We start from the raw sequence: 27234 nt of genomic DNA, 5'->3' as shown, positions 1-27234 counted from the left end.
CCCCACTCTCACCCGTGCTTTCACCGCTGCTACCTGCTTAGCTACCTGCATCTGCGTCTGCAACGACCTTTGCCTCACTCAGTCGGACTGTAGCATTCAACTTCGACTGTCTTTGACCAGACTACCGAGACGAACACCAACGATGAAGTGCACCTTCTTCTTCCTCGTGGCTGCTATTACGGCAATAGCGCTTGCTGCTCCAGGAAAGCTCACGCGCTGCGACATCGGTATGTCGCTTTTTGAACTCTTCAAGTAGCTGTCTGACCTCAAGCAGAGTTGCCACCTGGTGCATATTGGGAAGACAACTATGTCGTGATTCGAAACCCTCCCCCTCCATCTGGCGCTACAGGTACTCTCGAGGATCTCGCCGAACCCTACGGCGCTGAAGAGCCGGATGAATCTGCAATATTTGCCAATATCGCGGCTTCATTCGATAACAGGACCGCACCATTTGCCAATTCGACCTCACCTGCGGTCGGAGACGGAACAGATGGGAAAAAATACATCGCAGATATTCGCATGCAGGTTGGGGAGATGCAACACGTCGGCACGCTGCGTAAACAGCGCCTGTGGGACGTACTCTATGATTGCTTCCGATCCCTTTGTGCGATAAGTGATGGCTTCATTACATGCCTCGAGGAAAAGCCTTTCGACGGGCTTTCTTGCAAGGTCAAGAATATCGTGTACAGCGATGGATTCAGTTACAGTACCAACGCTCACCTGACTATCACATATAGGGCTGTCCATCACAGCCCAGACAAAACGAATCTCGATTTGGCAACGGTGAGTGCAGACAGAAGTAGATTTCCAAGCGGTGATGCTAATGATGTAAAGTATGACATGGTCGCAGGCATCTACAAGACCATGTCAGAAATAGATGAAAATTGTTACGTTAAGGATTTCTCGGGTAGCAGAGCTACAACTATGTGCAACGTTCCTACGCAAGTCATGGTAGCTTTCCCCGTAGAAGGCGACTCTAGCAACAATGCGACCTCGTTTATTGCCAGCGTATGGTTCAACGGAAAGACGGATGAAGGAGGTATGAATTGTGAAGCGTCAAGGGATAAAGTCGCCTCATTCTTTAACGACAAGATCAAAACGAAAATGGCCAACGCCTACGGTGTGTCGGCAAATGATGTTGTCCCGCGCGTCAACTGTGTAGAGAAGTGGTGCTTCCTTCCGAACTACTGGTGGGACTGCAACCGATTTCTTCCGAACCAGGGATGATTGGAACGTGCAAGCTGCATCTTCAATGGCCAGGTAATGGAGTCGATAGATGAGAACGGGAGAGATGATTTTGGAGAGGAGCTCATGGGTGCATCTGATCGGGGAACCCATGTGAGCTGGGCAACAGCTCTGGTGAATATAGTCTCACAACTGGGCTTCTCAGTATGGAACATATTAGGGCATAAGAAAACTGATTCTATCTTATTTTTGCGTGTATATCCGCTAGCCGCGTTCCAAACTCATCAAACTTTAACTGGATGACTGCACCTCGCAGTCTTGGAGACCAGCCTCAGCATTAGGCGTCACCGTACCCCTCCTTAGCCACCCCACCACTTGCCAATTGGCGGCAATCTGCATTTGTGATCTAATAGCAGATGCGGGGTAGGATCTAGCAACTGTCTTATATCAACGAAAATATATAAGCAAACAAGGGACCTACATTTTCGATACTCCTTACTCCAGATTTGACGCATAGCAGAACAACTATATCGCACCGTGACTATGGCTGAGCCGCAGAACTTCAACCCACCCGAACACGACCCTATCTCGCCATCGTACTCTCAGATTTCACGCGTACCAATATCTTCAACACACACTCTGGTCTCTATCGCAGGCCAGGTCGGCTACGACACCACTACTCATACGATCCCGCCTACCCTGGGCGAGCAATGCAGTCTCGCGTTTGCGAACGTGGACAAATGCCTTGAATTGGTAGGCGCAACGAGGAAAGACGTTGTGCAAACTAGACAGTATGTTGTGGGGTTGTTGAAGGGAGGGGAGGGAGGGAAAGGGCAGGATCCAGAGAGGAACAAGAGGTATTTGGAGTGGCTGGGGGATTCTCCGCCGCCGCCGAGTGCGCTTTTGGGAGTTGAGAGTTTGGCGCATGAGAAGTTGCTGTATGAGATTGAGGTTGTTTGCGTTGTGAAGGGGTGACGCGATGGCTGGTTAGGTGGAGGGGTGGGGTTTCGTGCACGGTCCGACTTCGCTCCAAAGTTCCGCACCGCGTCTCTGTCCTCCATCACTCCGCCGAACATGCTTCCTAGAACCAACTCTTATCTCGTTCAAATACTCAAAGTAAAGAGCTTTTCGAGTTTTTCCGTATGCTTCAAGACCCCTGTTACTAGCTCCTAGTCCTGTCATTTTGATGTCGCTTCGAGCTGCTACCCAGGCGATTGTTCGACGTAGTTTCTCAGGGCATCCTCTTATGCATCTGATGAGCGCTCGCGAAGGCCTCTGCCTGAGGACAAGCCGCTGCATCCTAGAAGCGTATTGGTGGGATTCTGAAGGCATTATGACGACTTTGATGCTCTTTCACAATGTGCATCAGACTGTGTATGATCGCTGCAGGGATCTGCTCGAATGTACAATTTTGCGAACTACCCCGAATTCCAACGCGCAGGACAACGAAAATATATATAGGTATACTGCAATGTTCAAACTTCATGTCACCCATCAAATAAACTGTCTCTTCATTAGCTCATACACATAGATTCATTTGCTGGCAATTCTAAAGTCCTGCATTCTCTCATGAGTCGACGCGATGCGCCCAAGAACCCGGACATCGCACAACCCGAAACGTCATGCATCTTCAAAACGTATGCGCGTACTCCCCAAAACTGCGATCTGACAGTTAACGGAGTCTATTTGTTTCCTTTCAATGTGCCTTCACATCATCTGATTCGCTCATCGCATCCAACGCGCCCGTTTTCGAGAAGCTTAGCCACTGAAGAACTATAGCCTTGGTTGCTAACCAGGATCCTTGAGGAATATGAAAGGGGCTCAGGAGCCCCATCGGCGGTTCTGGCAGCTATCAAAAGTCTCAGGATGGTTTTCGTGATGGAGAGGGAGGACGGAGGCGTATAGGATGCGCCAGCTTTACCATTCGCCGCAGCACGCCAACCATGGCGGTGAACATGATGTTCACGTATAAGTATTCGGGCAACGCTGGCCTGACCAGTGCTATCCACGCGCATCTTTACTTTGCCTTTCGCTCAGTCTATCGTTCTTTCTGCTTCGGCATCTTACATTCTTTCGAGTCTGGTCACTCTTTTGTTAATCACTCTTTCAACCCACTACGACGTACATACCCATACGATATCAGCTTAAGCATTACGAGATCCCGACCCGTCAAAATGAAGTCCACACTTATCACCGCCTCTTTCATTGCCGCCGCTCTCAGCGCGCCCACTCTCTCGCCCTATGTCAGCCGCCAAGCGGGAGGGAATCTTCAGACATTCGGGGATGCACTTGGTGGCATTGAGGCGACACCCGTAGAAAATACTGGAGATGCCAAACGCCCATTTAAAGTGAAGGGTGATACTTTTGTCAAAATCGGCGCTGCGCTACAGAGGAGTTGTGATCAGCAGTTCAATGCCTGTGCCAACGCAGCCAACGGTGGTGATGCTACTTTGAGCGTCGGCGCATGCTCAACACAGAAAGGTATGCACGTCCTTGAGAGTGGCACGGGTGATAAGCTAACGAAGGGTACAGACCAATGCGACGCGACCATCCAGGCTAGCACAGCCGCCGCGACAGGAAATGCGCAGGCGGGTGGTAACGGGAATGCAAACGCGAACGCTAATGCCAACGGCAACGCAAATGCAAATGGAAACGCGGATGAAAAGAAGGGTGCCGCAGCCTCTTGCACGAAGTGATGACTGGAAAAGGGCATCGTGCTGCCCTAAAGATCACCTTAGATTCTTTATACGCTATACCCAGCATGTGCTATACATATGCAACGAATAGAACTTGTCATGTTCATACGAATGGCCTTGACAGGGGCAATGGTCTCCAGGGTATCATATGTTTACCAAAGATACTTCACATTTCTTCATGTTAATTGAGAGTGACTTTCTTATGGAAAGATTTGCTACTAACGCCTCTTTCTCAAAGCTCTTATAACAACATTACTAAGCTTTCAGTAGCATTGGATACAGCATAAAGTTCGTAAGCTGTTGCGACTTCTGCCTTAACCCCTCCTCTGCGCCGGTCAATAGCTCCGCAACAAGCTCCTGCATCCCCATCGCCTTTGCCCTGCTTACCCACTCTTTTAGAGACAAACGCTCCAGCCCTAGTCCTTGCTCCATCTCATTCTTTTCATCTCCTACTAGTGCTTGCATAGGGATGATCATCTCGCCGATGTTGGCCCTCCTTCTATGGCCCGGTTGGTACTCACGTGCTTCAGAATGCCAGTCGCAACATTGTCCACATCTATGAGATCCGCGAACCCGCCCGCGTTGGCATTGTCAAAACCACGAAGAACGGGCACAGCGTGCAGTTTCAGACTGTACGTGAATAAGCTGCCCATGAGGTCGGTCGGTGCCACATTGTCGCCCATGATGCTCGATGGCCGATGGGTCCATATTGGAAGACCAGTGGCAATGTGCAGCTTCTCAAGGAATACTTCGCTCGCCCATTTGGATGCCACATATCCGTCTGAACCGTCGGTTGGCGGGGCTTTAGCAGCGGCTGAGACCTCGGAAAACTCAGTGAGACCGCTCAAATGTGCCACGCCGGAAGTCGAAACGTAGTGGAATGTAATGCGATGGCCTTGTACGAGGTGTGCAGGGGTCATGATGGCCCTGAAATTTATGGGACGTATATTTTGATAGCTTTTCATGAACGAGATATCGGCGGCGTTGTGAATTATGGCCTCGGATTGTGAGAATCGTAAGCCCAATGCCTGTTCGGGCAGATTGAAGTGAGGCTACGATAGGTCACCTTCATGTACCCGTATCTTTGTTGATGAGGGGAGCAAGGATATGTTACTGGAGTCTCGTCGAACAGCCAGGCAGTGAATCATGTCGATCATTGGGTCTTCAAGGAGCTTTTGGAGTATGTTTCGTCCCAAAAACACCCGTTGAGCCCGTGAGGATGATGGTTTTGGGTCTGCCTTCTCGCGGCGTTATGCCAGCTGCAGAGCTTCTTGGGAGGAGAATTTCCGCTGTCACAGCAGTCTCGACCTCCCAGTCTATGAACGTGAAAGATTTTTCATCATGCACCTGACTCCCGCAAAGGATGGCCATTTCCGCGAGTGTACTATTTTCAAAGATTTGGACCAGGGAATGTTGTCGCCGAAGCTCTGCACTATCTCTTTCTGTAAATGCGCCATGAGCATCGAGTTACCTCCCACATGGAAGAAGTCCGAGGTCGCAGTGATGACATGCGCATCCATAGCAGTTGGAGGAAGTACCTTATGCCAAATGTTCTTCATTCGACGTTCCAGAGTTGTCAAGTCGTCATTTTCGTCGTTTGGAACGGAAGCCTTTGGCAGCGGAAGCTGTCCAAGGGCGGCCCGATCCAGCTTGAAGTTTTGGCTTACCGGCATCCTATCAATTGGCAAAATTAGGGCTGGTCGCATATACACCGGGAGTGAGCATTCTTGGAGAAGAGTCTGCAGATACTCTTCAGCATTAGGCGGACCGCGGTCCTTTGAGAATAGTGAGCGAAGTTGTGGTGACATCGAGAACACTTCGTGTGTGTAAAGAAAGAGACTGGCCGAGACGTAGATTTGGCGCATGAACTAGAACAATGAACGGCCTGGCTTCCTTGACCATGGTAGTGAGTCGGCTCACTGGCGTCCGGACATCTAATGGCATGTACACTGCCCCTATTCTGAGTACCGTAATTGTAGAGGTGAGCCACTCAAACACAGATTCTTGGTACACAGCAACAATAGAGCTCGCCATGACATTCAAGTCGGTCATCCGTCCGACCAGAGTACTGACTCTCGAATTCAAGGCTCGATACGAGTATGTAGTTCCCGAGACTATCACGGCTGGGTCATCACCGTGTAGATTGACTATCTGCTGAATCTGTTGCGAGATTGGCGCAGCCCAGCTCGAAATGAATGAAGGGCCTGTGCGGTACTGGTAAGTTCCATGACGATGGGCAGAGGAGCAAGTGTGTAAAATAACCATGATATTGATCTACTAATCCAAAGACTGTATACATGATGCGGGAACGAGAAGCTCACTTACCTTCGCCAATGCGGACCACGTCCTCTGCCGCCGCCGGGCTCAGTAAAGAAAAGCTACCACGGCAGCGCTCGGCTGGGAAGTGAACTGATCCAGTAGCCACAGGTAGGTTTCGAGGAGTGTTGCCGCATCCTTCACTGAGTAAAAACTCTCCCTCAACTGAAATATGATCTCAGTCGCGCCATCCGGCTCATCGGTGATGGACAGCATGCTGTCTTACGCTGTCTGACCGACTTCGTATTCTTAATTGACAACGTCACAATCAAAAAAATTGGTTTTATCCACCGAAGGAGGTTTATAGGCGATGAAAGTCTGGAAGATGGGGCCATGATATTGCTCTTCTGGGAGGCTCTGGAGTTCCTGCTTCTATTTCAGTCATTCGAAGTCGAGTCAATGTGAGTGGAATGTTGCCCAGCACTCGGGTGTTCGACTTGCAATCCGTAATAATTTTCCGAGGCCGACCAATGTACGGTAGTCTTTTCAAACATACATCTCTGCACAACCCCTCTGGGTCGAAACAACAACCAAAGAGAATTCCGACGATATGTGACCCCTTATTATTCTTATCGCTCTCATACCTACAGCCTTTCTATGGCAATATGTTTTCGAACATAGCGACACCCCGGATGCCATGAAAGTTGTTTTACGAAAACAGTCGGCGCCTACCAAACCGTCAAATCCCCCATCTGGTGTTCGCAAAACCCTTACCGTTCTTTCGAAAGATCTAAGTTCTCCGGTGTGAACGATACTGCCATCGAAAAGTGGTACTTTGAAGCCGTTTCCGAAGCCGGTGATGCTTTCATCGTCTCACTCGGGCGAGATCCCTCGTATAAGCCATTTGGATTCGGCGTTATCCCATTTGAGATGATGTTCGTCTTTGCCAACGGAACTCGCCACGCAATGTCAGATTTTGCGTCTGAATCTCGCATCCGCGACTGCTGTGGGGAGGTAAAAGGGCTACGGAAGTCGAAAAAAAGGTTCAATTTCTTGATGGGTTTCGGCAAACATGCGAGCTGCGACGGTAGCTTTCGATACGCCGACCGTACAAGGAAAGGTTGAACTTCAGTCCTTTACGCCAGCCCGCTATGCAGACGGGACATCGTGACCTTCAAAGTCAGCACAGACACGGCTTGCTCCGCACTTCCATTTTGTCGAAGCTATTCCTGTTGCGCATGCCAAGGTAGACCTCAAGGTACAAGGGAGCCGACTGAAATTCGCCGGTACGGGAGGACATTTTCACGACTTTGCTGCGTTTGACTGGTTCACACTTCTTGACAGCTGGCGCAATATGCGCGCCATCATTGGCCCGTATGCTTTCTCATTGTGTATACCCGTATCAAGAATCGCTGGTCGCATTGTGTATCCGTCGGGTGTTCTCTACAAGGACGGGAAACCTATGCTCGAGGTTTATGGTCTCGACAACGACACTTTGCTAGCATCCAACAGACTTTTGATCCACCCGCACTTCGATGGGACTTTCACTGGTGGACTTGGCGATACATCTTCCAGTTGGATTGTAGAGTTCGCCGAGCCTGCATCTTCAAGAAGATGGCGCTTCACATCGAAGCATCAGGCTCTGGTACATGAACTTGGACTGGGTTCTGGAAGTGGTCTTTCGGTTTTTACGGACCTAATTGAGGGAGGCGAGCTCAATTCATGGCAGCACTCTGGGTACGGAATCTCCGAGCAGATTACTGCCCCTAAGAGCATTGGACCATCCGTGGCTTGGGAGCTGTTCAAGACTCATCGCAATAACACGGGTTCTACAACGTGGCAGGCAGTGTGGAATATGTTTTGTGCTGCCTGTCGTGATGGTGCGCTGACTGTCAGCTGGATTATGTTTAGAAATGGGTGGACTGTTGTACGAAACTCAGCGATAGCTCAACTAGGGCGTAGGCGCTTTAGAAATCCTCTTACGAGAACCAGTGGGAGTGATGATGAATACCTATTATAACTCTTAGTATTCTCTAATTTAACATAAATGTATCAAACTCCTAGGAGTTTAACAAAGTCTCCTAAAAATTTATTAGGACCTCTATCCTTGTCTAATAAACAATATCTAGAGCCTACGGACATAGTAATATAGTTGGTTTGTTACCACTAGAAGAGGTAGTGGGACGAGTGCGGGGAACAAATTTTCTCGGCCACCCACGCTAGCCCACCGCGATGCAAAATTTTCACGACGCAGGCCTTCTTTACACCACAACGACAAGCAAAAAGAGAGTAGATAGCTGTAAAAAGAATGACTCAGCCGAGGCTTGAACTCGGGACCTTCAGTGTACGGATTCAAGAGTTCGAACCTTGTTAGACTGACGTGATAACCAACTACACCACCGAGCCGTGGTTGATTGATGAGATTTTTTCAACATGAAAATATAATATAGTAACCAAACGCCAGACTCTCAATCTTCATCAGTACATCTGATCTAGATCTAAGTGTGTGCGATTTTGTGTTGGTGGTTGTGGTGGGGCGCGTCGGAATGCCTGCATAACCCCTGCCAGGACTTCGTGCAACAAGCTCATCTGCTAAGACGAACAACAACATGGTAGATAAAAGCGGATCTTGCGGGGAGGCAGCTGGGCCGTGGGTCTTTCTCCACGTCAATGCTTCCTAAGAGTTGCCAGATGAACGGTATTGTTGGCAGGGCTTGGTATTGCTGGGCGATATGAGTAACATCGAATTGGCAGTTTCTATGGGCGTGTCGATATCAAGCGCAAGAAAAGAGCTGACCTGCGTATCTTCTAAGGCGACCGGGCTGTAATTCATCGGCCTCTTTCAGTATGCCATTCAACGTCAAGGCCATCGAATCTCACCGCCGCCAATGCGGATTGGACGAACACCGGGTAGGTCAAGCGCCGGTGTCTTCTCCCCGCCTCCTCACGACGACATACTTACTGCACTGTAATAACAGGAGCTTCGCGTTAGTTCCTCGCTAGACACCTGTAACACGCCCCTTGCTATCGCTCTCCCCTTTTCGTGCAAAATGCAAATGTATTGCTGACGCTACGCAGTCTCAGATTCGACGGCTACCCGATGAAACTGTCAACAAGACGCCCGCGTCAGCCTCCCGCGTGCATTCCAACCACTCAGAAGAAGCACCACACTAAAAGCCAAGGCGTTTGATCTAGCTTGCATTCGGACAGTGCGCAGATCTAGCGATCTACCTTCGGCCAAGATTTAGGTTGTCGCACCTTTGTTGGAGTGCTTGACCAAAATGGGCGCACTAAGCCAGTTCCATGCCTGAAAGCCTAAATTCAGACCCATCTCAAACCTTGCATATTGTTTCTTAAGCCGCCACCCTAGTCGTCCGCTCCGCTTAAGCATTCACAAGTCTACTTAAGTGATGCGCTAATTGTTGCGGCCGAGGCTTCTCCAGTCGAAGCTCCATGCGCCGAGGATAGTACCCTGCCCAGCGACGAACGCTGTGGAGAAACACCGCCAAGAGATATTGCCTTGCCTAATCATGCAGGCGTGCCTGAGGGAGCGGCGATCGATGCTTCCGAGCTGGACGATCACTTAGGCCGACATGTCGCTGGACCTCCTTGTACTTGGCGATGCTAGTCGCATGGGGAATCTGCAGGCTTGAGCCTTCAGAAACATATGTGATTGACCTAGAATTGAGTTTGGTCTATGAAAGACCGCAAAAGACCCGGGAATGCACACGTTCATGAGAGCTCCTCCTGGATGCACTATCAGCTCCCCCTATACTCGCTTATGCACACGTACATGTGCTTGAGCGATAACTTCCTGTACGCTTTCTCGGCGTGAACTTGCTCCCCAGAGATTTCTATGAGCGAAAATACGGCCTGTCCATCGAGAACTGGTCATTGCCTCCCAAGCACTGACCATGGATAGGCTCCAGGACGGCCACTGACCCACATCGTGTAGCAAGTCCTTGCATCTTCGTGCGCGTCGAGCATCGTATACCACGCTTGGTACCTCTTGGCCTCGCGTCACGAAAGTTTCGAGCCAACATCAGAAAGCGGGAGTAGCTTGGCAAAGAGCTTCGAAAAGCCAGATTCTGCCATGTCTGCCATGCTATGCTTGCGTCCTCTTGGCGCGGCTTCAAAGAAGTTTCAAGCCTACTTAAAACAGCGGGCTTAGCTTGGCGGGGCCACGATGGTTGACCCGCGATGTCATGGGTACTGATGCATGCGTGAGTGCTATAAGAAGATTATGAGTCCACTTTCTTGGATCTCCAGTCCGGCCACTCACTTCAATTCTTCACCGATTTACTAATCAGTTCTTCGTCGCCGGCCGACTTCTATCACTTATTTCATTCGAAAGAAGATCACGTATTCATTCATTGGATTTATTTTTCTGCGGTCCTACTATTCAATCATCTAATCGACAAACTTATTCTACCTAAGCCCGACAAGATGCTACCACAACACGTCCTCTTTGCGCTCGTCGCAACCGTTGCTGCCGTCCCGCTTAACATCAACCTCGGCGCCTACTCCCCTGCCTTGGTAGTCGGTGATGGTGAAATCTCACTAGGGTCAACAGAGTCAGCCTCTGAGCTGATGGCCACCCTCGCCTCGGGCGCTGCACGGAACGGCAACGGCGAAGGCCAAGCTCGGCAACCAGGTCAGCCAGCGCGAGCTGAGCAAAATCAAGAACGACCAGCTGAACCAGCGCCAGCAAAACGTGCCCCGAATCTCCGCCGAGCTCTCGATCAGCTTCTCGGAAAGCGCGCCCCTGCTGAACCTAAGATGGTTGCCGTCGAAGCCGCTATGGAATGGATTAAGCGCGACCTCGCGGGCTTCGAAAAGGCTCTTGGTTATGCCCGTGAAGCTTTGAAGGATGCCCCCAAGGTTGAGCTCGGTACCGAGAACGCTGGAATCGGCATTCTCGTCAACCCCGGTGTCAACGTCCCCAAGGGCTCAGCTGCTGCTGGCTCAGGCGAGAAGGAAAAGCGCGGCGAGGTCGTTACCGAGGACGAGGCGCCGAAGATGACCCTGGTCGCTATCACCGAAGTTTGAGAGATGTACCATGAAAGAATTGGAGCAAATATTTGTAACCTACGATTGTACACGGACATGCGCAAAGGGACAATCGAACGAGGACTGGTGTTAGATGACATATTGGGATTTCATTGAGTGCGCTTTTCTGTCAGCGAACATCGGCAGGATCCTGCGCAAAGCGGACCGGAAGATATGGAGTTCGAGATAATGGCGCTGTAAGATTTATGCTCGGCCACTAGGAGGAAATTAGAATCCAATAAACAACTACGTGATCAATTTTTTCCGCTCCTGCACGATACAACCTGCATCTTCGTTCATCGAAAAGGTATTGCAATACTGTCCTTCGCATTATCATGACAACAGAATCCGCGAAAGCCGCATAATCCTCGGCGTAGATCTCCCAGACCTAGAGTGACGTTCAAATTCCACTCCGTTCAAGCTGCAGCCAAGTCTCAGTGAGGTCTCAGCGATGTCTTAAAGCTCTTGGCAAAGCTTCAGGAGAATCGCGGGGTCTGAAACGCGGAACTGCATGAGCAGGGGTAGGAGAAGCGAGCTGCTGATGGTGCGGAAGGTTTTCGCGAGGGATATGACACTGAAACAACGAATCATTACAACGACATATACAGATATTTTCGTGCAGGTGCGATTATTGTAGATGTATACATGTACAGTCCTTCGTCTTGCTCAGGTGATCACTTATATAGGACCACTGGTTCTGTATTAGCATACTGCAAGGGTTGTGCTGTTCAACTAGCAAAAGCTACCTACTGATCACATGTACACTTATTCAATGTGTCGAAAAAAAAATACATTCGTTGCAAAGGGACCTTACATAAAGGCTTTTTGCAGTATCATAAATAGTTTCAGTGTTGAACCAGCATGCAGGCGAGGTTGAGACGTGGCTATGCTCCAACTAGGCGGGAATGCCTTGCTGACAGATCACCTCTGATACCTTATGCTTCATAAAGCATCCACTTCGCAACGCAACCCCAAATATGCGCCTTATCAACTGCACAACACTTCAGCTAGAGGAGTTCTGCGGCAGCAACATCCCAGCCTATGCCATCCTGTCGCACACGTGGGGCACAGACGAAGTGTCATTGGGCGACTTCACCCTCGATCAGGCTGCAGCAAGAACCAAAGAAGGTTATCGAAAGATTGCCTTTACATGCCAGCAAGCACTCCAGGACGGACTCAATTACGCATGGGTCGATACCTGTTGCATCGACAAAACCTCGAGTGCGGAGCTTTCTGAGGCTATCAACTCTATGTTCGCGTGGTATAAACGCTCGACCACATGTTACGCCTATCTTACGGATGTTTTAGAAGCAGATGTGGACACAAATTTCCCTCATAGTAGATGGCACTCTCGAGGCTGGACATTACAGGAGCTGATAGCGCCTAGAGTTGTGAGATTCTATGACAGAGACTGGAATGGGTTGGGCACAAAAGAAGAGCATGCTGACTGGATATCTGAGATTACAAGCATCGACAAAGGTGTCCTCCGTGTGCGATGGAATTACTTTAACAGCGAAGTAGAACTCAGCTCCTTCTGCGTTGCCAAAAGAATGTTATGGGCGTCACACCGAGAGACAACTCGAGAGGAAGACATGGCGTATTGTCTTCTTGGAATATTCGACATTAACATGCCATTGCTCTATGGAGAAGGATCGCGGGCTTTTATCCGCCTCCAGGAAGAGATAACGAAGAAGCTCGACGATGATTCTATTCTCGCGTGGCATCTGGACACAAATATGCGCCATCCACAAGGACTAGTACCAGATGATGTGGCGACTGCTATGTTCTTGAGCGAAGCTCGAAGCCCAATTTTTGCATGGTCACCAAAGAATTTTGAAAGCTGCGCGGACTTGCAATATGCGACAAGGTCAAACTCTGCATTCATTATGACAAATGTTGGGCTACAAATTGAACTTCCACTTGTGCCATTATTTCCACCAGCCTCAACGTTTCCATTGAAATCTTCAGAAAAACCTATCGGCTGGGTTGAGCTGCTCAGTTGCTCGCCAAGTTCATCTTCTAAACTCATTGGTATCCTTTTACATTCAGCAATAGGTGATGACGATAAAAGATTGGAGCGGACTCATACTGGAATTATGGGAACCTGTTGTACAATTGTCGTAGGTCCAAGGGCTGCTGCACAGTCGACCTCAAGAAAAATTACCCATTATCCAAGAGTACGGAGGCCAAAGTATACGAAGTCACCGCCGGCGCTATCTTCAGATTGTTATCAATGAATCTCGAGCTCTTCAAAATTGGGAATCCACGTCATAGGTGCAGCACATTTAGAGGGAACAGAGAAGGGTCAATGGCAGAAACACCGGGCGGACTGGTACCCAGCACAAAAGCTGCTTACAGCGGACGTCGGTGACCTATTCGATGGCCTTCTGAGTTTCTCCTTCGAACGTCAGCAGCCCAGCATAGGCTCTAAATTCGCCATCTTTATGCGTGCAGCGAGTACTAGGCTCATCGCACGAATGGGGTCAGTTTTCTCCGATGCCTCCTACGACTCGCTGATTGATCAACCCGAACAAGATGACATGGATGTTGTGCCTATTACGGACAGCGAAGGAAACCACTTCCGAGTTGTAGTTACGTTAGACGAGAGGGAAGTGTATCATTGGCGCATTTTGGAGGTTAACTTTGATATCGTCCAAATCTCCGCTGATGTAAAAGACTGGGCGGAGATCAGCCGAGACGCTATGGGTCCGTGAAGAATGCCACCAATACAGGGGAGAAAAAAAGAATGAACAGAAAATTAGAAGGAAGGGATGGAGTCGCAATATTGTCATCTTGTAGACACCAGTGAATGATTTGCAGCTTTTTGAAACATCTGATGTCTTTAATTTGATCATAGGTTAACCACTATCTGAAAAACCAGTTGTCCCACACAAATCACGATCATTCGAAGATCTGCAACGACGCAAACGCGATATGCCAGCCTTCTTCCTCTGAATACCAATCCCTCATATCCTACGACCTATTATCTCACCAACCATCGTTATGCCAAAACCACTGGGAACCACCACCCTCAGTGGCCCTGGCGCATTATTCGCAGGCGGATCGTCCATATAGGCCTCAATATGATCGCTTAGTTTGTCCAAGCTTGGTCGTTCTTCCGGCCAGTACCTCAAACACTGCCTAACAAGGTCTTTCAACTCGTTGCTATAGCGAAGAGAAGCTTCGAACGGCCGTTGACCAGTAAGCAAATGTCGGTCCAGCTTTCCATTGCTGTACGATTTGCCATTGACAAGGCGTCTTCCTAGCGTGCCTTTGTCATCGAAGTACGGCTCATGGTTCCATCCGAGTTTCGACGGGAGATTGAGGATTAGATTCCACATCATTTGACCTATGCCCCAGACGTCCGTACTGCTGCGTAGTTTTGGCCACGGTCCAATGTAGCAACCGTGTTGCAAGTACATCTCAGGCGGGTACTTTTCTCCTCCTCTAGCGTCGTTTCGTGGTCTCTCGGCGAAGACATATGCAGATGGGTTGTCTGTATAGGCGTCTCCTTGCGCCTGAAGCTCGAACCAGGCGGTGTCAAAGTCAGCGACGACGGCACGTGGAAAGGAATTGTTAGTGAATTCTAGGACGTTAACTTGGTCTTCCGGTGTCCATTTGTCCTCTGGGAAAAATTTACGATCGCTAGCACTCAGCTTAGCAGCGGAACCCCGGTCGCCGGACGCCGGTGGGTGCACAAAGATGTTTTGAAGATGCATGTCGTTATGCACGATTGATCTCCACTCTTTGCCCGCGCCCATGTCTACACCAGCACCCCTTTCGAGGAAAGTGCAAGCTTCGACTAGGTTTCTGAACACTTCCCATAGAAAAGCCTCTGGAATGACATGCTCTGGCTCCTTCTTTGCTGGAAAGGGCCTGGATCTCCATGACTCGATGCCGGACATACCATCAAAGTGCTCCGTGTCCGAGGGGTCTTGAGCCTCTTCCTCATCATGGTCAGTCTCACCGTCCTCGTCGACCGAGCTCTCCTCACTCGACGGGTCTTCCGCCCTTGCATTAGGATCTTTTGGCGTCTTGTCGTTGTCCTTCTCAATCCAGCGAAACCTATTACGACGCCTCCGCCACTGCTTTGAATAATAATCCATAGCCGTCATCAAGTTGCCGTATTCGCACACTTCATGGTACAATCTGTACCGTCTTCCCGGAAGGCTTAAGCGATAGCCTTCATATCGATGAATAGCTCTGTGTCCGCCCTGCATTCGCACGCGTTCTTGTATCGCAACGTCCCGGGGAAGCTTATCGCGCCAGTTCATGGGGTTGACCCAATCCGAGTAGTAGATGCTAGCAATATCTTTGACTGCGATACGTCGGCGGATGGTGCGCGTTTCATCGACTTTGACCCAGAGACCGACGCGGCCAGTCGCTCCACGTCCGAGTGTGGTAATACCACGCCAGAGGCGTTCCTCACCTTCTTCCCCAGGAAGATAAATGTCGCTCTCCAGCCACTCTTCCTCCTCTGCATTAAATCTTGGAAGGGATATGGCTGTGTTAGCTTCAGGGGTAGGCCAGAAGGCGAAGTTTGTCGTGTTGACTGGGGCGACAACGACCGGATCAGGTTCGATGTCCTCCTGAATCAGAGCTGGAAGAGCTGGATCTGGTCCTTGAGTTGGCATAGCAATGTCGCCATCACCGTCAACCTCGCCATCACCGTCACCACCACCTTCAACTCCAACCCCTGCCCTCGCTGCCAACCGCTCATGCGCCCGCGGGTGCGCCGCCCACCCCTTCGGCACAGTCCGCAGCGGTAAAATCCCCAAATCAACATCTGGCAAGACTAACGCATTACTCGCGACTAAGTTTTCGCACGCTACTTGTTCAGCATGCGTCCTACTAGCCCACAGGTACGCTAAATTTCTCCTCACGAGAGCTGTTGCACACGATAAGTGTTAGAAGCTTGTCAAGGAAGGAACTAAAGAGGGAGGACACATACGTTCTTTCCATCGTGGATGTTGCGTGCGGAGAATATCGCGCCAGGCGCGCTTGTAGTAGCCTTCTGCGGTGAGGTAAGGTGTTGTGAGAGCTGGGGCTGGGGGGTTTGGTTGAGCCATTTTCCCTTTTTCTTCTCCCTATCTTTCAATGAATACAACATGTGCTGGTGATTCCAGCCTGGAGAAAAAGAGTGTACGTTCTGTGGGGTTTTTCTGTTGAAATATCTCAAATGATGAAGTGGTCGGTCGCGCTTTCTTCTTGTGTATAATGGGCAGACAAAGCCTGAACAAATTGCTCGGGCCACATATCAAGCAGCAAAGAAAACAACAAAGGGGCACTTTGAAGTCATTGAAAGAATAAACTTTTAGAAGGTTCTCATTCAGTCCAGAGTAAGAATCACGCACTAGATATTATACATCTCACCCTTGCCATCGCCTCGACGAATCCGGAAGAGCACTAGCTTACTTAGATAAGTCACATACATGGTGTTATAAATGGCCCATAGAAAGCAATTTTAGAAGCACAAAGTTAACAAAGACACCTGCTTTGTTCCCTCTTCTGCTTACTGACATGTCGCTACCTTTAGCGCTTCCAGAACCTCCAACTCCGCCTTGTCTCTCTCTTCTCTGCGTTGCCGATGACCCGTCCAGTGACCTTTTGATCGATCTCATCGAGCTTGTAGTTGTGTAAGAAGAAGGTCAACGGCAGGATGGGCGTAGAGCAGCAGAGTGCGCCAATGAGTAGGTACCGCATTGTCTCCTGGTACGCACGGTTAATCGCAATGCGCACAGGCGAGCCAGCCGGGTAGAGAGTGTAATTCGCTGATATGAGGATGGAGCCGTAGATGGTTGAGTACAGACCAGTTTGGTCGGGCGGGAGGTATAGTTGGAGCTTGGAGGGGATGTAGGTGGACCAGATTGCGCCGGATATGGCGGATCCCACGGCACCACCGACTTGAAGGATGGTGAGCCAGACGGTGGTTACGGCGGCGACTTGTTGATGGGAAGCTGCGGCTTGGACGGCAAGCTGCGCGGGCACATTGAGGAAGCCGCCACCGATTCCGATACAGATTTGTGTGCCGACCAGCGTTGCTGTAGTCGCATTCTCGGTGCGATAGTGCAACATGAGTCCCATACCCATAAGGTAAATGACACCGCCAAATGTGATGTAGTACTTGTAATGCGCGGTATACTTGATGATCAGGGACACTACAATGGACGAGACCGTCGAACTGAATGTGAAGACGCGTGTGATGTAGCCGGAAGTGACGATAGACCTACCCTGCACAATCTGAAGATAAGAGAAGAAGTAGGGAAAGACAGACATGTAGAATGCCACTGCAGAACGAGTCAGTAGATGTAAGGTGTAACTTGTATGGCAAAACTCACTGAAGTAGAAAAAGGCGATCAATGTGCCTACAATAACGGTCCTGTTCTTGAACAGATTTGGCGGGAAGAAAGCTTTTGGCGCGAGCTTCTTGCTCGTCTCCCACACCGGGAAGACGACCAGACATATCGCGCCTATGACTAGCATAGCAATCATGCTCCCGTTGTTCCACCCACCATTTGCTCTTGGGGCCAGCGTGAGCGGCAGCAGGATCAGTGAAATAGCCGTAGCAAGTAACAAAAGGCCAAAGGCGTCCATATCAAACCACAGATTCTTCACAATCTCGAAAAAGGACTGCCCTCGGAACGAGCTTGGGACTTCTAGACCCATCTTCTTCGCACGGCGCTGGTTAATGAAGAGACTCAGCGCCAGTGGGATGAAGCAAATGGGGAGAAGGATGGCCCAAATAGCATACCCCCATCGCCAAGTCGCATTCTTTAGGATGGAATCACCGATCTCGGGTCCAGCCCATGTGGTCCACAGAAAGGGGAGATCAAACAAGCTAGAGAACAGGGCACGATTGAGCAAATCGGTAGTATCAGCCACGAAGATCTGTTGCAACATCTGAAGCCCGTTGGAGCCCGCGGAGTAGAAGATTTGAGCGCTGGCGAATGTGTGAATATTCTGGGATCCAGCCTGTTGGATGTAGCCGACTGTGAAGAGGAGGACAGAGAAGCAAAAAGACTCGAAACGTCCGAAGACATCAGCAATCTTTCCCATGGGCGGCTTGATCACGGCTGTGTTGGAGATGAGTAACTAGCCATTGAATGTGCGGTCCAGGAGGTAAAGACTCACCGCTCACGACATTTTGTACAACAGCAATCGTTGACATGAGGGAATGCATTCGAAAGGAGCTGGTAGCGAAGGGTTCCATCAAGCCCGTGACTTGGCCTTCAAGAGAGGTAACATTGGCTATGAGGAGGAGCCTGACAAGTCGCATCAGTTCTGAAGACGCACATGGGGTATTGGGAGGATTTTTTTTTGGACCTACGTAACATATGCAATGATGAGAGAGGTTTTGGTCCATGCCTGGCTTATAGCCTCGATCCGCTTGACACCAGCCTGGGGCTCTGAGGTCTCGCTCACATTATCGTCGCTCAAATCACGCTCGCGCTCGTGTTCGAGGGCCGAGTCTTTGCCATAGACCTCAGTCGTTCCACCCTGAGCGATGCCATCATCTGCCCTCAGTGAGTCTTTCATGTCGGCTTCCAGCTCTTGCAATGTCGTCTCAAATTCACAGGTAGCACCGTGTTTCAGCTCCAAGCATCAGCAGCAGGGCCCCCTACCATCTTTATCTGATTGACCTTGCGCCAGCCTGCCTGCAAATTTCACTAGCGTTACCACTTCATTGGTACATGCTCATATCGCCAAGTGAAGTCGTGGCATGGCAAACGCAACTCTTCACCGGCCCCGGTTCGAGTCCAAAGCCGTGGGCGAACTATGTGCCCGGGGGGAGAGTAGTGCCCTTGGCCCCACAGCGCAGAGGACGAGTGATAAGATGCGATCTAATCAGATCCTCCGATCAATTCATGTTTTGGGGGAGTGAATTGGCTAGCGCGGCGCGCCTTGGCCCTCATTTGGATTACGTCAGAGCGTGAATCTGGGGGTCCTCCCAGGCGTCCCTTGCTGGACCGTCGGACACCCCGACACATCCCACGGGGAATAGGTAAAAGTTTCTGTCGCAAACCCCCAGACGAGGCTTAGACCTGGCACTCTGGTCCTGCTCGGATGCTACCGAATGCGCTGCTTACCCGTTGCAACGATGGCATTGCTTATTTCGTTGCAGTGTCACCTTCCTAGACCGCAGCAGGTGGGCGATTCGGCGCCCGCGGACTTTAGCTTTCCCAAGATGACTGATGCCCAGAGAATCCTTCGAATGCTGAGCGATATCGGAAAGCATCATGGTCAGTTGTGAGATGGAAAAGCGCGCACGCGTCCGCGGACAACGACTCGAGCAAGAGCAGGAAGCGGGCAGCGATCACGATCACGTCCATGGATCAACATCGCGCCATGTTGGATTCAAGGACCAAGAGCAGACGACCCAAACGCGGATGAGAGATCGACGACATGGAGCTAACGATGCACACTCGGCAAGCGCAATATTCTGAATTCCCGATAACTACCACCGATGGCCTTAGCAGGAAGTGTCTTCATTGCGGCTGGAGATACCCTGTCTCGGTTTCTTGAATACCGCCGTGATGCAAAGAGTTGCTTGGGGATCGCTTGGCAAGAACGTGAATTAACACAACGGGACCCGCAAAGCCAGAAATGCCAAGTATAGGATTTTCACATGCCAAGTCGCATTCCTGATCATCTTGAAGAGTGGATTAGAACTTCGATATCAGGCCACTCAAATTCTCTAGTTGGATGAAAAGTGAGAACGACAGGGATGCGATGATCGAATCACCCATATGTGAGGGTTCGAAATAACGACACTAATTCATTAAACACACAAGCAATCACATAGATCGTCACACGTCACTCCACGCGTCATATCTTACTCGCGCCGCGACTCACGCCTTACAGGGCTAGAGTTCGGTCTTCTCCCTATGGGCCTCCTCCGCTCTAGCCCCTTCGAGTTCTCCTTCACTACCACCCGCCATCTCCTTCTTGATTGCCAACTCTGGGTTTCCCGCCTCAAGCCTCTGTCTCATCTTGCCACTCATTTCCTCCAGGTCCGGCACTTCCCACGTGGCACTCTCCCATGGCTTGACACCCATGAGGTACATTGTATCAATCTCTTCAAGTGTGCGCCCTTTTCCTTCCATGACGAAGAAATACACAATAAGCCCGCCAAGCACGTTTGTGCCAGCGAAGACGTAGCCGTAGCGGAAGTCAATGGCTTTGGTGATGAAGGGGGTGAAGAAGGCGAGGAGGAAATTCCAGAGCCAGTTCGATGCGGTCGAGAGAGCCATTGCCTTGGCGCGATAACGGGACGGATATAATTCCCCGCAAATTGTCCAGCAACTCCCAAAGATCAGCCTAGCACTAGACATTTCCGCGGGTTTACGAGTACTTACATAGGCCCCCAGGTTGTAGCGAAGCCAAAGATGAAGAAGCAAGCGAAGCAGATCATAGCTGTCGCTGCCTTCTCAGTGTTCTCGGGATTGACGCGATCAAGCGCAAAATGGCCTACAGAGGCGAAGATCAGGAAGCAGATGAACATCCACACCGAGCCCGCGATGAGCGATTTACGGCGACCGTAGTGCTCGACGATGTAGAGGCCGTAGAAGGTGACGCCGAAGTTGATACCGTTCTGTCAACCGTTAGCATGATCGTGCTTCGGAGAATTGCGGGATGGAAAGGTCTTACCAGGATCATCTGCGTCACATACGAGTTCTTGATGCCCGTTCCAGCAAAAACTGTGGTGCCGTAGTAGAAGAAGTAGTTGGCACCCGTCAACTGTTGGAACATCTGTAAAGCGATTCCAATTGCGAGGCGATACGCCATCTTTGGCGCTTTCCACATACCAATCCACTCTTGGAGCGGAGTGCCGATGGTCGACTCCGCGGCAAGCTTTGTCCTCATCTCCTCGAGCTCAAGCTGAATGCTGTAGTGATTGGTTGGGACGCCATACACTTTGGCCATGGTCGCTGTTGCCTTGTCGATCTTGCCATTACGGTAATTGTAGCGCGGTGTCTCAGAGAAACCCAAGATACCGACACATAGGATGACGGCGGGAACGAAGGACAGACCTAAGGTGATCTGCCACGAGGCGGCCTTGCCGGATTGGTGGCGCTCGGCTGCGTAGTTGAAGACGGCGGCGAGGAAAATGCCAAACGTGATCATGAGCTGGTATGTTGAGATGAGCGCACCTCTAATATGTCTAGGAGCTGTTTCTGCCTGGTCGGTGTTAGTATATGTGGCTCGCTCAGGATAGGCATAGGCATACCTGATACATAGGCACGATCAAACTCAGCGCGCCCACACCAAGACCAGCGACGAACCGACCCATCATGATCTGGTACCACTTGTCCGTTGCGGCGATCTGAACGATGATGCCGACAGAGAAGATGCCGCACCAGAACATGATGCTCTTCTTTCGGCCTATCTTGTCTGCGATGGGAGCGGCGATAAGCGCACCGAAGAGGGTACCGATGGACAGCAAACCCACAATCAACCCGGATCGCACGTTGGAAAAGTAAGGTGTGCCATTTGGTCGATGTTGTCCGAAACGCTTGAGGAAGTCTTTCATCTCGAGAAATCCGGAGATTTGACCAGCTGCGAGAAAAGAGGGACCAAGTCAGTGTATAGCTCTCGCGCATCTTATTTGTGTATTACTTACTGTCGTACCCAAAGATAAAGCCACCTGGAGAATTGTCAGCCAAAATTCCATCATGGATTGCGACATTCCTTACCCATCGAAACGAGGATGCCCATCCAGAATCCCTTCCACGTCAATCTTGGCAGCGGGGTGTTGTCGTAGCCCTCATGCTTTCCCACCCAACTTGAAGTGTGCTCAGGTTCAGAGGCCTCACTGCGCCGCCAGTGTATTGGATTCGAAAGCTTCATTGTACTGTATTGGTTCAATTGTTGTATGAGAACCAACTCTGGAGTTCACAACCAGGCAGCATGCAAGGTACATTTTATACTAATAGTCTGGTGAAGCATTCGGAACCTCGGAGGTTCCATGCTTACCGCGCCCCCCATACCCCGTGGGCACGAGGTCAGACAGAGATGACGAAAGACTACAGATGGAATCTGCTGGTGATGGCGGTGGGGCGGAACGTGGCGGATGAAGTCATTTTCCATGCACGCGCCGTGTGAACATCGAAGTTCTGCTCCAGATTGGATCATCCATCCGAGAATATGACGAAACTTGGGAGTTCTCCATAGCCCTAGGCCGTTTCGAAAGACGCGTGGTCTTCGAGTGTTCTTTCCGCTGTTCGTGGGTGAGCTATAATGAACAGGAACGGTACCATGAACATAGTGGTCGGCCGAGGGGTTTTGGTTCGTATACTATGACCTACTACCACGTCATTCTCTCGTTCTCGGATGGCGGGTGTGGCATGTTTAAGCTTACTGATGGAAAGACCTAACTGATAGGGCAAAGCTTGATAGTCAGCATTGTGACGCTCCGCAGACATCCGATTGCTTATTTCCCTCACTCTAAACGTAAAGGGTAATTCGACCACTCTCCGATTCGCTATGGAATGTCCTCGAATTCTTTTATTCCCCAGGTGCCGTGACTGCTGCTGCTGTACACGTTGTAACGGGGAGCTCCGTTGCGGTTCTGGAGGCGGAGGCTAATCATGCAACTACTACATTTAGCGACCCCAGAAACACCGTGCCGGCAACCTCACCTGATAACCCCATGATTCTTTTGGAAATATCTGGGATCAAGTTGTACTGAATCAGTTGGCATTTTGACACCGCTGACACGGCAATAGACGGCTCAAACAATACACTGTTCTTACCGGGTGGCCCACGACGTCTATCCACCCAGGAGAGGTAGTAAAATCGTAGTATCTATATGACAACGTAGAAAACTGTTCAAGATGTCAGATTTAGATTTACGAGCGTGTTGCCATAATTACAAGTCAACTTCGTATGTGCAATCGAAGCTAGAGCTACGAAAGGAAGTGGAGGGATGGCTATGACCTATTCCCGACGGTACCGCAACTCCCGGTGATACCTACGATTAGCTAAGTTGTGTTGACTAATCGGGTTTCGGATGAAAGACTCCCTCATACCCCCGGAATGTATGACATCACCTCCATAGCAATTGATGGAGACAACCATTCCTCACTCCGTACACATGCGAGTCTTTGCTTAGAACCGATCAACTCAGATGCGGGGCCAGACAAGGCCGAAAGGTCGGAGAACGCAGTCGAGGATTTGATGGGTTGCTTTGAAATGTTTCAAACTAGCTAACGCATTAGAAAGAGCCTCACAGCGTAGCTCTTCCCATGCGGTCGTTGAATTGTTGACCTGAAGTCTACTTCACTCAGCCATCTTGACTCCTGACGCGTCTACCCCGTTTTCTTGAGTCCTGCACCGACTGTCGAAAAGGCAGTAAAAGCTGAGAGCATATATGGAGTGGAGGTCATGCGTTGGGAGTGCTAGGAGAAAGGTGAGTGTAATGGGGTAACAGCGCTTGGCGTTGCGACAGTTGATCTCAAGGCAGGTGCAATGTGCAAATAGCAAGAGCGTCTCACAGAATACAATCTCCATGGCCCTCTGAGATATCCAGTACATTTTGAACTAATGGTAGAACATTGAAACCCCAGGTCTTCAATATGACCTGGGGAACTTGAACGCCGGAAACGCCTTGCTCGTACTCAGTAGTGACCAAGTGAGCATAATGCAACGAAGTTGTTTAAAACGTGCTCATTCCTTTTCTTGCGCTGCCTTCCACTTGAGGACGCGTTTCCTGATATCCGCCTCGGTCTGCTGCATGGGGTTCAATTTGCGATCCCTTGCCATGCGCCCGTAATCCTCCCCGTACTTGCCCACGAGCCGCTCGGCCCACTCTTGCTCCCGCTGACTTTGTCCCCTTGGCGCTTTCCTCGCGCCGTTCCGCGCTGCTTCTTCGAGTTGCCTGATAACGGGGTTCTCGTTCTCGCCCTCTCTACGCTCAGGCACCATGGCGAAGCCATCCCATTCAACTTCTTCATCGCTGTCCTCGATCTCATTGAGGAGGTCGTTGAGGGGGTTGTCTTTAGTTTCGAACTGCCCGGTGACGCGCAGAATTGCGCCCGTCTCGGGGTCGCGCTCGACTTCGACTTCCTCGGCGTCGATCGTCTCTGGCGCCTTGGAGACTATGTTTAGCACATCCGCGGTACTATTGGGGGCGGCGTCGGCGCGCGAAGATTTTCCGTCGTTCAGGCCAAGGATGGCGATTGTCTTTTCTGTACCTCCAGTAGCGTGGTTGAGGCGCGATGTAAGACCGAGACGGCGGTAATTCTGTGAAAGGGTTTCCTTTTGATTCCTAAAGACAGACGTTAGCATGCAGGCATAGGGCTTCTCTCCTTGTATAGGCGTACCAGTGCTTCGCGATGATGGGGTTCTGGAGGAGCTTCTTCTTGGAGGGGCCGTTCTGGCGCTTCTTCGGTAACGAAGACTTGTTCTTCTTTTTCTGGAGTTCACGACCCATGTTGTAGGATAGAGCAGCTTGGAGGGAGACTAAAGGTGGGTATTGAGGTGTGAAGGGAGTGCTGTCTAATGGTGGGACCCAAAGTTGCAACTTTCCCCAAAATTTCGAAAAAAGCAGCGCTAGCCTTATCGATAAGGGGACATGGTCGTCGCGGACTGCCCGGGCGAGCTCACAGGCCGCTCACTCCCTCTCCGCGAAAGACCCTGGACCCCTGAAACATCACATTTATTACCAGGCCACTCAATATTCGGGCCAAATCGTGCAATTTACACGTCCATCATGGTATCACGTCGGAACAGGACCTTGCTGTCCTTGTCTATCTTCATCGGGGTGCTAGCATGGAACGTTGCTGCAGCAGCCGTCAAGGGCGAGACCGGAGTGCCAGCGGGGAGCTTGAGTGCTCATGAGATTGAGGAGCAGCTGCAGGTATGCGATTTATCCAGTTAACAACACTGGAGCGTTCCCGGTATCAAATTGAAAGCTTTATTATGCCATTGGCGTAGCGAAGTGGACTTTGCTGAGCTTCGATGTCACTCTGTTGTCGCGTGCTCATTCCGATGTTAACGCTTTCGCCAGGACTGTTCCCTCGTGCAAGCCCTCAACCACCACAAGGTCGCCAGCAACCCCACCACGTCGTCTGTTACGTCCCAAATCTTTGCCTTTCTCTTCCCCGGAACCCCGGCAGTCAACGCTCTGCTTGCTACACTCTACATCTCGGGCCCGCCAAACTTCCTCCTCGCACTATGCCCGCCCAACATCGACCCCTCCTCGCTGTCCATCATGGTAGCCTTTGCTGTTGGTGGACTGTTAGGTGATACACTGTTCCACCTGTTACCCGAGATCTTCCTGGGCGAGGATGAACACGACAAAGTCAAGTTTGTCATGGTGGAGCCAAACAAGAACCTGCTGCTGGGCGTGGCCATCATGGTGGGCTTCATCACCTTTGTAGCTATGGACAAGGGATTGAGGATCGCAACGGGCGGCGAGGGCGGACATGACCACTCACACGGGCACTCGCATGACAAGGTCGCTGTAACAGCGAAGACTACTGGCGCTGAGGCAAACACGTCCAAGGACTCGCTCCGCGCTCGAAAGTCTGCTGCGAATGGCACCCAACCCACCACGCCGCTACCCACAGCGAGCGAGAAAGAGATCAATGCCAGCGTCAAGCTCGGTGGCTACCTTAATCTGATTGCAGACTTCACACACAACATCACCGACGGCCTCGCCCTCAGCTCCTCGTTCTACGCCTCACCTACCATTGGCGCAACCACCACCGTCGCTGTCTTCTTCCACGAGATCCCACACGAGGTTGGCGACTTTGCGCTGCTCATCCAGTCTGGCTTCAGCAAGCGCGCAGCCATGGGTGCTCAGTTTGTGACTGCCGTTGGTGCCTTCTTGGGGACATGCATTGGCATCGCTGTGCAAGAGTTTGGAGGCAGCTCAGCTTCGGCTGGTGTGCAGGGTCCTGGGCTCATGGGCACGAGTCTGCAGTGGGGAGACATGTTGCTGCCCTTCACAGCGGGTACGTTTCTGTATGTCGGCACCGTGGCCGTCATTCCCGAGCTGCTTGAGACGGGACCAAACAAGGGCCAGGAGCTCAGGAAGACGCTGATGCAGTTCGCGGCCATGTTCACGGGTGCGGGAATCATGTTGGCGTAAGTGCATCCTCTTCTCACGGTAGTCTAAGCTAACAGTTGTAGCATCTCATGGTCTTAGGCGTTCGACACCCGCATGTGGACTAGGAGTCCGGCTCCCCGTATCCGACCTGATTTCCCATCACTTATAGACCTGAAGAACTTGGCAATCTTAAAGAGCGACATAAGGATGAATACGGTCATGCTCTGCACATACAACACCTTTACTAGCCTAGTGATTATCGTCAGCCTCATCAGTTCCGCGATCAGGTCCTCGTATTCAAATTGCGACCATCATCGCGAACAACTAATGGAAATAACAACATGCGACGATGAAATTACGCCGAATATGTTTCGCGCGTGCATCCGTGCCCCCAGGCCGCGACTTCGAGTCAGGCTAACAACCCCAGGATTCGCTAAATCTCCTATTCCGGAAGCATTGCGCGACAGACACATGGTGTCATGGATCTTACGGCATTTTTGTGCAGCACACTCACCAGAGCTATTGAAGAGTCAGAATCTCCTAGAATTAAGTCCGCAATACGTGAAGGACTAACTCTCTCAAGACGAAGCCATAAGTAATGAAGCATAATTACATTTCAGCGCAGGCATCTCCCTATCTGCACTGCAGAAAGAGACGTATAATAGACATAGATCGGCAGCACAATGTAAATATACAATCCAACTTCACACCATCCTCCGCGCTGGCCAAAGGGCTATTCTTAGGCTACGCTGTTGTGGCTGCGCGATGTCTAGCACCGAAATCCGACATACGAGTTACGGCCCCCAACTAAACCCGTCCTCTAATTCACCGCATCGCCTGCATCTTATTGGATAATGGGGATAACGGCACAGCCCTATATTATCATCTTTCTAGACACGAGTGAACACGAGCCACAACACCAAAAGCTAACCCATGTGTCGTCAAAACTTCTCCTATTCAGGTTAGAGCTACGCATTCTAAAACCAATGCAGTGTC

At 50.7% G+C, this 27234-nt stretch overlaps 12 protein-coding genes and 1 non-coding gene across 13 annotated transcripts; 7 read left to right on the top strand and 6 right to left on the bottom strand.

Annotated features, from left to right (window-relative positions):
• Positions 1-142: 142 nt before the first annotated feature.
• On the top strand, positions 143-1407 carry K460DRAFT_394126 (uncharacterized protein; the record flags this gene model as incomplete). The annotated part of the gene is made up of 3 exons (XM_040935975.1): positions 143-227; positions 275-783; positions 835-1407. The coding sequence occupies 3 exons, from the start codon at positions 143-145 to the stop codon at positions 1225-1227; spliced, it is 987 nt and encodes a 328-aa protein (XP_040791824.1). The 3' UTR covers positions 1228-1407.
• On the top strand, positions 1406-2135 carry K460DRAFT_365149 (uncharacterized protein; the record flags this gene model as incomplete). Its single annotated transcript, XM_040933129.1, has 1 exon — positions 1406-2135. A coding segment is annotated over exon 1 (407 nt), but the record flags the coding sequence as incomplete, so codon positions are not given.
• A 1224-nt stretch (positions 2136-3359) lies between these two features.
• K460DRAFT_280079 (uncharacterized protein) lies at positions 3360-3881 on the top strand (the record flags this gene model as incomplete). Its single annotated transcript, XM_040928378.1, has 2 exons — positions 3360-3666; positions 3718-3881. 2 exons carry the CDS (start codon positions 3360-3362, stop codon positions 3879-3881), a joined length of 471 nt encoding a protein of 156 aa, XP_040791822.1.
• Positions 3882-4354: 473 nt separating this feature from the next.
• K460DRAFT_404496 (uncharacterized protein) lies at positions 4355-4801 on the bottom strand (the record flags this gene model as incomplete). The annotated part of the gene is made up of 1 exon (XM_040936736.1): positions 4355-4801. One exon carries the CDS (start codon positions 4799-4801, stop codon positions 4355-4357), a length of 447 nt encoding a protein of 148 aa, XP_040791821.1.
• A 396-nt stretch (positions 4802-5197) lies between these two features.
• On the bottom strand, positions 5198-5689 carry K460DRAFT_404495 (uncharacterized protein; the record flags this gene model as incomplete). Its single annotated transcript, XM_040936735.1, has 1 exon — positions 5198-5689. One exon carries the CDS (start codon positions 5687-5689, stop codon positions 5198-5200), a length of 492 nt encoding a protein of 163 aa, XP_040791820.1.
• A 724-nt stretch (positions 5690-6413) lies between these two features.
• Positions 6414-8222, top strand: K460DRAFT_394123 (uncharacterized protein; the record flags this gene model as incomplete). The annotated part of the gene is made up of 4 exons (XM_040935974.1): positions 6414-6598; positions 6842-7151; positions 7384-8064; positions 8202-8222. The coding sequence occupies exons 1-4, from the start codon at positions 6531-6533 to the stop codon at positions 8220-8222; spliced, it is 1080 nt and encodes a 359-aa protein (XP_040791819.1). The 5' UTR covers positions 6414-6530.
• Positions 8223-8446: 224 nt separating this feature from the next.
• Positions 8447-8543, bottom strand: K460DRAFT_t25. Its single transcript has one exon. It is a non-coding gene; the product is annotated as a tRNA-Val (tRNA).
• A 1870-nt stretch (positions 8544-10413) lies between these two features.
• Positions 10414-11439, top strand: K460DRAFT_365146 (uncharacterized protein). The gene has a single exon (XM_040933128.1). It carries the CDS (start codon positions 10584-10586, stop codon positions 11184-11186), a length of 603 nt encoding a protein of 200 aa, XP_040791818.1. The 5' UTR covers positions 10414-10583; the 3' UTR covers positions 11187-11439.
• Positions 11440-12163: 724 nt separating this feature from the next.
• On the top strand, positions 12164-14452 carry K460DRAFT_375930 (HET-domain-containing protein; the record flags this gene model as incomplete). The annotated part of the gene is made up of 2 exons (XM_040934823.1): positions 12164-12943; positions 14282-14452. 2 exons carry the CDS (start codon positions 12164-12166, stop codon positions 14450-14452), a joined length of 951 nt encoding a protein of 316 aa, XP_040791817.1.
• A 444-nt stretch (positions 14453-14896) lies between these two features.
• K460DRAFT_259368 (uncharacterized protein) lies at positions 14897-16225 on the bottom strand (the record flags this gene model as incomplete). Its single annotated transcript, XM_040927450.1, has 3 exons — positions 14897-15062; positions 15252-16074; positions 16138-16225. Coding segments are annotated over 3 exons (1077 nt in total), but the record flags the coding sequence as incomplete, so codon positions are not given.
• A 493-nt stretch (positions 16226-16718) lies between these two features.
• On the bottom strand, positions 16719-22034 carry K460DRAFT_375929 (siderophore iron transporter mirC; the record flags this gene model as incomplete). Its single annotated transcript, XM_040934822.1, has 10 exons — positions 16719-17473; positions 17975-18126; positions 18314-18448; positions 18514-18700; positions 20116-20489; positions 20543-20778; positions 20835-21365; positions 21415-21743; positions 21808-21831; positions 21881-22034. 10 exons carry the CDS (start codon positions 22032-22034, stop codon positions 16719-16721), a joined length of 2877 nt encoding a protein of 958 aa, XP_040791815.1.
• A 1572-nt stretch (positions 22035-23606) lies between these two features.
• K460DRAFT_331021 (nucleolar protein 16) lies at positions 23607-24686 on the bottom strand. Its single transcript, XM_040930794.1, has 2 exons — positions 24509-24686; positions 23607-24453 (listed from the first exon to the last, which is right to left on the bottom strand). Exons 1-2 carry the CDS (start codon positions 24616-24618, stop codon positions 23853-23855), a joined length of 711 nt encoding a protein of 236 aa, XP_040791814.1. The 5' UTR covers positions 24619-24686; the 3' UTR covers positions 23607-23852.
• Positions 24687-24897: 211 nt separating this feature from the next.
• Positions 24898-26337, top strand: K460DRAFT_404487 (ZIP zinc transporter-like protein; the record flags this gene model as incomplete). Its single annotated transcript, XM_040936734.1, has 3 exons — positions 24898-25044; positions 25195-26276; positions 26322-26337. 3 exons carry the CDS (start codon positions 24898-24900, stop codon positions 26335-26337), a joined length of 1245 nt encoding a protein of 414 aa, XP_040791813.1.
• Between the last annotated feature and the right edge of the window lie 897 nt (positions 26338-27234).

The sequence above is a fragment of the Cucurbitaria berberidis genome (assembly GCF_010015615.1).
Source record: "Cucurbitaria berberidis CBS 394.84 unplaced genomic scaffold K460scaffold_2, whole genome shotgun sequence".
Taxonomy (NCBI): Eukaryota; Fungi; Ascomycota; class Dothideomycetes; order Pleosporales; family Cucurbitariaceae; genus Cucurbitaria; species Cucurbitaria berberidis.
Note: the sequence above shows the minus strand (reverse complement) of the source record. Positions and strands in the feature narration are given on the sequence as shown.